Source organism: Lathyrus oleraceus, chromosome 2 (assembly GCF_024323335.1).
Source record: "Lathyrus oleraceus cultivar Zhongwan6 chromosome 2, CAAS_Psat_ZW6_1.0, whole genome shotgun sequence".
NCBI classification, from domain to species: domain Eukaryota; kingdom Viridiplantae; phylum Streptophyta; class Magnoliopsida; order Fabales; family Fabaceae; genus Lathyrus; species Lathyrus oleraceus.
Genome location: NC_066580.1, coordinates 139,491,224 through 139,499,197, shown reverse-complemented (window position 1 = coordinate 139,499,197; position 7,974 = coordinate 139,491,224). Strand labels below are relative to the sequence as shown.

The 7,974-nt window shown below is 32.7% G+C and overlaps 1 protein-coding gene, 1 long non-coding RNA gene and 1 other non-coding gene across 6 annotated transcripts; 1 reads left to right on the top strand and 2 right to left on the bottom strand.

The window, feature by feature from the left end:
* Positions 1-342: 342 nt before the first annotated feature.
* LOC127118518 (uncharacterized) lies at positions 343-6,064 on the top strand. 4 transcript variants are annotated; one of them, XR_007802249.1, is made up of 5 exons: positions 343-622; positions 819-1,254; positions 1,970-2,256; positions 4,694-4,816; positions 5,886-6,064. It is a non-coding gene; the product is annotated as an uncharacterized LOC127118518 (long non-coding RNA). The 4 variants fall into 4 exon arrangements; XR_007802250.1 differs by having other exon boundaries at positions 5,057-6,064; XR_007802248.1 differs by lacking the exon at positions 4,694-4,816 and having other exon boundaries at positions 350-622.
* On the bottom strand, positions 386-458 carry TRNAE-CUC (transfer RNA glutamic acid (anticodon CUC)). Its single transcript has one exon. It is a non-coding gene; the product is annotated as a tRNA-Glu (tRNA).
* Positions 2,415-7,380, bottom strand: LOC127118517 (beta-glucosidase 12). Its single transcript, XM_051048728.1, has 13 exons — positions 7,217-7,380; positions 6,996-7,065; positions 6,737-6,795; positions 6,591-6,666; positions 6,418-6,495; positions 6,228-6,315; positions 5,857-6,112; positions 3,901-4,043; positions 3,503-3,720; positions 3,365-3,396; positions 3,169-3,271; positions 2,807-2,915; positions 2,415-2,716 (listed from the first exon to the last, which is right to left on the bottom strand). Exons 1-13 carry the CDS (start codon positions 7,340-7,342, stop codon positions 2,545-2,547), a joined length of 1,530 nt encoding a protein of 509 aa, XP_050904685.1. The 5' UTR covers positions 7,343-7,380; the 3' UTR covers positions 2,415-2,544.
* Between the last annotated feature and the right edge of the window lie 594 nt (positions 7,381-7,974).

The following is a 7,974-nucleotide window of genomic DNA, read 5'->3' as shown; positions in this document are numbered from 1 at the left end:
AAAACCAACACATTCAATCATTTTCTTAAGAACCGTGAATCGTTCAAATAAAAATTTTTTTATGAGATGGAGGGAGTATATGTTATACAATCTCGTTTCATCAAGGAGCGTGATAGATAACCATCCAACTCGATGAAACTTAAAGCTACATTTTCGATGATGATGAGAAAAATACCACTCAATTAGGGAGTATGACAGATGACTCATTCCCTAAGATGTAGGGAAAAAATATAATCAAGGTTGAAAATTGAAAAAAGCATGTTGAAAGTTCATATAAATAAATTCAAAGATTAAAGTAAATGGTAAACTATAAACCATATTCCCCCATGGCACGTTCGTTCGGTAATGCTTTTTCCAGAAAAATGAAATTGGTTGATAAAAAGAATTCCGTTGCCGGGACTTGAACCCGGGTCTCTCGGGTGAGAGCCGAGTATCCTGACCAACTAGACTACAACGGAATGTTGGTTGTTTCAATAGGTAAAACTTACTTGTACCATATCCAAAGAATTAGCCGCTGATGAATTGTAGTAAGTAATGAGGGTCGAGAATCTCAAACCCTAATCAGCATCGATGAGAATCGCAAGCACTTCTCATCTGGTTAATCTTCCTCATCAAATTACAGGTGCATAACTTTATTTACGAGTTTTTTTTTAATATTATTTTTACAAGTATTGCATTACTTAAATAGTTGTTAAATTATGTTTTGGTCGAATTCCGAAGAATACAAGTTCACAAAATTTGATCAAATACGAATCAATTCTCGTTAATAGGTAGTATACAAACCAATTTTTAAGTGTAATTCATCTTTCATGATGCAGTTGCGGATGTTGTGATTGTGGTTGCTGCGATGCGCATTGGGGTTGTTGCTGCCTGAATTTTTATTGGGGCGTGAATTTTTATACTTTATCTTAAGATTTTTCATTACATTTATAACTAAATTGCCTGATGCGATTCCTAATGCAGTCGGATGCATGATTTTAAATTACACTACAATTGGAGTCCGATGCGGTTGCGGAGGCTACCGCATCAGCAATATTGTGGCGGAAATTGCGGTCGCAGACCACAATTTAGAACCATGGTTGTGGTTGTGGATGTGGAGGAGATTGGTGTTTAAGTTGGAGGATGGATGACTTGCTGATAGATCTTTGAAACTTATTCAATGGGGTAGGCTTTTGAAGCAATGAAGAGTATTCTCTTAGAGTTAGAAGCTTTTACAAGATAGATTTCCAACTATATTTCACCTTTTTAAAAGAGGTATTTTTTATAATCCTCATAATATATCATGCATTTGTGCTTACCCCATACAGAGGAGTGAACTCATTTGTGGTTTAAGTTTTAAATGCAAAATTCCGTATAATATTTGGATGTCAATAAGGTCATGGTGATTGTTGAAACACAATTAAGAGAAAAGATTAAATATACAAAAAAGTCATAATATAATGAATCACATAGTTTCTTTTGAGAAAGAAAAGCTCGCAAGAAAAGTCTTGAACCATTGTGCTGCGAGCTTTTCTTTTTGATAAAAAGAAGAGATAATTGCTTCTTATTATATGTTAGTAGGGAGTTTCTTGAATATATGCTTGGTAGATTGAGTTTTTGTGATACATGAAGGAACTGTAATAGGGCATGTACTTTTAACTGTCATTTGTTCATACTAGTTGATGGTAGCCCCTCAGATGATATTTAAATTAAGCGGTATTTTAGACAGAAAGATTCACTTGCCCTCTTTTCAATCTTAGTCGTCATAGAACACTTATCTGGTTTTGTTACCAAAGTTCAACTTGAGTATAAGGTCTCGGAGGTATATTTTTCCCATTCTTCAATTCTCTGACTGTACTATTTTTTTTGTACAAGGACTCTTGGAAGAATCTGTGGTGTATTAAAGCATTTTAGGGAGTTTAATTTGTTTTCATGGAACGAGAAACACTTATCTTTGGCAGGTAAATTAACCTTAACAATTTTTTTGTAGGATCAATGGATTGTGAGAACCGAGAACAAGCATTAAAGTGATTTATCCCGAACTATTTCAAGTGGCTAAAAACAAAGAGGCAAGCAACTGTGACTAAGACTGTATGCTAGAGAATGATGGCGTCTGGAGTTTTTATGGCTGTGGAGGAGAATGAGGTTTAGGTGGGGTGAGGACTTGCTATTAGATCTTTGAAACTTATTTGCTGTGGTAGACTTTTCAAACAATGAAGAATATTCTCTTGGAGGCTTTTTCAACATAGATTACCAACTAGAACTCAACTTAAAGAGGTATTTTTTCTGATCCTCATAATCTATCACGTGTTTGTGTTTATTCCAATCCAGAGGATTGAAATTACTCGTGTTTTAGATGCAAAATTTCTTATAACATCTGAATGTCAATATGGTCATGGTGATTGTTGAAATTTCTTATACACATACACAAATCATAATATAATGAATCACATAATTTCTTTTGAGAAAGAAAAATCATATGTCACTTCTTGATACATATTTATTTTATGAATCTCATTGCATTATTATTTATCATAGCAAAGAGAGACATATATATTAGAAAGTCTAAGCTCTCGCAAGAAAATTCTTGAACCATTGTGCTGAGAGCTTTTGATATCTTTTCAAGTTATTGTTGTAATCTACAAAGTTCATTCCAAACCTCACTGTGTAGCCTTCAGTCCATTCAAAATTGTCCAATAACGACCACACAAAATATCCTTTAACATTTACGCCCATCCTTTAATATACTCACAAAAAGAAAAAGATAATTAAACTATGTATTGAAACAAATAGACAAAGAGTCTTTAGATATAAAAACAACCATTACCTAATTGCTGATTGGAGATATGACAGATGGTCATGATGATATTTAATTCTGTGAATATCCTTAAGTGCTTCATCTAATGACAGTGTTGGATCATTATTCTCATCTATACCTGCAAATCGTGTCAAGTGTGTGAGGCCGGATTTCTCGTACATGTACTAACACATACATACTAGACTAAAAGATAAATCAATGTATGCATTCCTTGAAGGTTAATCCTTTATGCATATGCTTGAATATGATATATGTGTGCGTGTGTTGGCCAGAATGCCAAATGCGCCTAAATATACAAGTAGTTCTCATATAATATTCATGTCCAATCATAGATTTAATTAACAATATTTATCAAGGTTTTTTGTATTTACCATTTTCGGCTACGTAAATCAAAGGATTGTTGTACTTTTCCTTGATGTAGACCAATAGTTTCTTAAATCCCATTGGATAAATATAAAACCAATCTGAAGCACCCTGCAAATATATATAATCATAAATAAAGGTTTCATACTTTATGTTTTTCAGATAGATAAAACTTCATTTTGATGTAGTCATACTTGTGCGTACCTTTGGACCTATGGGTACTCCGTTACGCTCAACTTCCATCTCACAAAATATAAGATACACCATTGTCAAATTCAACATATATATAGATATAAGTTAAAGTTAAATGTGAATTAAGTGATGAATAAATAATGTGTTTACCAGTCACATTGGCAAGAGAATCTGTGAGATAACAAGGAATAGTTTTGTTTAAATTAGGTACATTGGCAGCATATCTAGATGTGTAGTAGTTTAATCCAATAAAATCAAAAGAACCCCTAAGTAGTCTGGCTTGCTCTTCAGAGAACTTTGGCAATTGTTGTCCAACCAAGGATCGCATATGTTGTGGATAGTCTCCTGTTGTCAATGGTGTCATAAACCTACAATTGTGACATGAATTAAAACTTTTAAGCTCTCTTATGGTGCTATGCGTGTGTACTCGCACACGCGTGTATTTTTTTCATTGATTCTTTACCATGCCTATAGTGTGTCTCGTGACCATCATAAACCTCAAGTCAATGTGCAAAATATATAGGGCGAGTGTGCAATGGGCAACTGACCATCCCAACATGAAGTCAATTGATCGTTCTGCAGCTCTTTCATCGGATTTGCTATTTGAAAGTGGCTCAAACCAGTAGGACTGTAAGGCTATTCCTATCCAACCCTTTTGATATTCACTTTGGCTTTTAAGTAACAGCGGTACCTGCATTAGTTTAGTTCCTAGCTATTTAATATTCAAGTATATAGATTTTTTATAAGAACTTGTTGAAAGACACATCTAATTCAGGGTTTAGATGTATGATGATCATGACACAGTACAACATTCTTTTGTCTTAACCCTTTGTTTTTAGGGTAAATCTACTAATTGGAAGTTTGGCTGAAGATAATTAGGAAAGTTTAACTAGGAATTGTTAAGAGATGTGTCATATATCGCTATAGATTTCTTTGGTAGTTTCTATTTTGTTTGCTGGGCTTGGCTCGTTGATGGTCATTTTTTAGTCCGTTTGTTAGTTATATAGTTTGTTATGGACTCATGGCTAGGTGTATAGTCTATATAACAAAAGGAGAACAATGATTAGGTTAGTTTACCCAAATATAAACACGTGGAGTATACTCTTCTTAACCTAACATCTGGTATCAAGAGCCTTGTTTGTCGCCTTGATTTGAAAATCACAGTTTTCTTGAAAAACATAGGAGTAAATAGACATTTTGATCCTTGATTGTATCAAGCATTGTGATAGAAACTGGTACCACGGTAAAATTTGATAGTAACTACATAGGAGTAAATGTTGTCTGCTCCATTTTCAGTATAAGATAATGGGTACCGATGATTGAATGATACAAGTGTCACAGATTAGGACATTTTCCGCATGAGTTTCCTACTTGGGATGAGACAGCAAACTAAGCAGAGTTTGATGAAGAGGAAGAACTGTAACTTTTGGCTCATATTGGAAAAATGACACTTGGGAAAAGAAGGTATGGTTTCTTGATTCATGCTCCAGGACAATAATAAACATGATGCTTGCAAGTTGTTTGAAAAGGTATGTTAAAGTAACTATGGCCAGAGGCAGTAAATTGGTTAGTCTTCCTGCAAAATAGAAGTCCCGTAGTCGATATGAAATATATTACTCCTAAAAAAGCTTTGTGGTGGCATCAAACCCTCAGCTCATTTATCTTTAGTGTTTTGATTCATTGTTCATGTGTTGGGCCTGACAGTCAAGGAAACTTGGTAAAAGAACACCAAGCGTATTCTTCTTGGAGTTGGTGAGGAATCAATGGCTGGTGATCATGTCTCCAAAAAAGTTTTGGTCAGTAGAAATGTCAAATTTGATGAAGCTAAAAATTTGTAATTGGAAGGGAGAAAAAGAAGAAAATAAGAATGAGCATGTTGTTTTGGGGGGACAAAGTAGAAGATTAGGAAGCTGAGCCCGAGGAAGGTGAAGGATAAAGCTGATGTTGATGCGGAACTTGAAATTGGAAGATCATGTCACTTGATAGATTCTGCTAATAATTTGTCAAGTAGTGATGCTGCTGGAAAAAATAAGGTGTACAAACTAAGAAAGAAATTGTATCTTTTCAAAAAGATGTTGAAAGGAATCAGAACAATGATATAGTACTAGAATTCTAAGCCAATGCCTACCCTGCTACTGATGCACAACCTGAGAAGATATCATGGTTCCGAGGTTGCCAATTCAGATTTGACAGAGATGCAACCAACCAATTTCTTGGAAACCTTTTTCAAGTTGTCTATGATGAACTAGATGCATATGCAAGAGGAAGATTAATCAGCCAGAGCAGCAAATGAGTTGGTTTTTTACCAGACAGAAACACTTAGTCTACTCTTGTCCTAACAAGATCAAACTTAAGTATTACTTGCGCGATTCGACCTCAACTACATATTTTAAAATCTGATATTTATATTACTATCATACTCAATTTCTAATTAGTTGTCTATAAACATGAGTTTGATGCATTTTAGAGCCTCAAAGTTATCATCACTTAAAGTTAAAACAAACCTGATATTTTGTCTTGTACACTTGAACAGCTGCTGCATGAGCAAGGAGTAGGTGATGTGCAACTAAATAGGGCTCTGTCCCTGAATCACCGCCGGTGCAGTTGAGATTTAGCCAATCAGAGCATCGACCGGGCGGAAACATCCCTATAACATATCCTGCTGTTGTGTAAGTCGATGGTTCATTTATAGTAATCCAATGTTTCACTCGATCTCCAAATTCCTTGAAGCAAAGCTCCGCGTAATCCCGAAAATCAAATCTAAAAGTTCATAATAGAAAAGTATAAACATTAGTTTTGTGCATTTTAGAAACAGACACTTATAACATACATTTAGAGGTCATAACATATAGTACATAAAAAGTTTGTTACTTACACAATGAGAGGACTTAAGAAACCACCATATTCATCTTCCAAAGCTTGTGGTAGATCCCAATGAAAAATGGTTGCAAATACTTCTATACCTGAAAAACTAATTATTTTTTAATCAACTTTAATTGCAAAAATGTCTTGAGAAATTAGAAAATCAAAATTTACAAAAAATAAATAAAAATTTGAATTATGACCATTAGCTAATAGCTCGTTGATCATGTTGTTGTAGTATGTGATCCCTTCCTCATTTATACCTCCACTTATTCTTCCACCTGTCGATTATCATTTTTTATTATTATGAAAATGCCATAATTAATGCATTATTTAATTATGTAAAGGATATGAGTCGATAAAAAAATCGACTTACTTGGTAGTATTCTCGACCATGAGATGGATAATCTGTATGCATCTAAATTCATATACTTCATGATTCCAACATCTTCCTGTAATTTTATAATAAATTCAGTTTGTTGAGTTTAGTTTTAATATTCTCTACTCTGATATGAATCATACCTTGTATAGATGATACCCATCAACAGAGACTTCTCCTGTGTTTCTGTCAGCTATCTTTTCTGTATATCAATCACCAATGAATACATTTTAGTTTTTCTTGTTTTGTTTTAATCTTTTTAATATATTTATTTTATGGGTTACTAATCTTATATGATAGAGACAATTGAAAAAAGATATTTTATAGAGATTAAAATAAAAACCTCCATTTCAAAATAAATACCTATGAACACCCTTAGATGAAGAATTGCATAAGCGTTACCTGGATATTTTTTAGTGAAAGTATCCCATATATTTGTTCCCTTGCCACCTTCCTTTGCACCACCTTCATACTGTGTATTTATATATAAGTCATAGAAAGTTTCTTCAAAATGTAACTAGAGTAGATTAAGTATGTATATTTGATTACAATTCTTCATTATGTTCCAATGAAATCTAAAATATTTTATGACGATCTAGCTTAAAGAATAATGATGTATATACCTGATATGCTGAGGTTGATGTTCCAAAAATGAAGTCTATTGGAAAACTACTCCGATTCAATGCCAATGTACTAGTACTAATAGTTAGAGTAAAGAGCCATACAAGAGAAACAAGGTTGAGTGCCATATCATATGAATGAATTACATTTCTGTGGATATGACAGCATTTTATGCAACAAAAATTGGAAGATGAGTTAATTAATTTGGTCATGTTAATCCTAAGGAGTAGAAAATGACAAAGTTAAATGTTTGGAAGTTGAGTTGAATCTCACCCATTTTTGTATAACTTTTAAGTTAAATAATGTTTAAATTAAGTAGTTATAATTCAACAACTATAACTTATTGACATTTAATATTTTTTAAATCTTTTTGTATTTTTCCAAGAAAAGTATTTTTATTAAAAGGAAAATTACATTTTTCTTGATTACATAACAATTAAATTAAAAAAAAAAGTTGCTTTGATTTGATGACAAGTTCATTGAATAAAATACATATGGTAATAATGTTAGAATTTAATTGATATACACTGACAGTGTAAATATTTTTTACACGGTCAGTTAATCTCAACCATTGATTTATTTAAAATATTTGACTTTTGTTTTAACCTTTTTTGTAAAACTTTTTATACTGACAGTGCATAATAATTAATCTCATAATGTTAATAATATTTTTTATTTTTATAATTTAATTATGATATATAATTTTGTAAATTAAAATTGAACAATTAGCATATAATATATATTTTGTTATCCACAATAT

Excerpts from the sequence above, each read along its gene's own strand:
- LOC127118517 (XM_051048728.1), bottom strand. The coding sequence starts at position 7,342 with ATGGCACTCAACCTTGTTTCTCTTGTATGGCTCTTTACTCTAACTATT. Across the intron at positions 4,044-5,856 it reads TGTACAAGACAAAATATCAG|GTACCGCTGTTACTTAAAAG; the intron begins GTTTGTTTTAAC and ends AAACTAATGCAG. Across the intron at positions 3,721-3,900 it reads ATTGACTTCATGTTGGGATG|GTTTATGACACCATTGACAA; the intron begins GTCAGTTGCCCA and ends TCACAATTGTAG.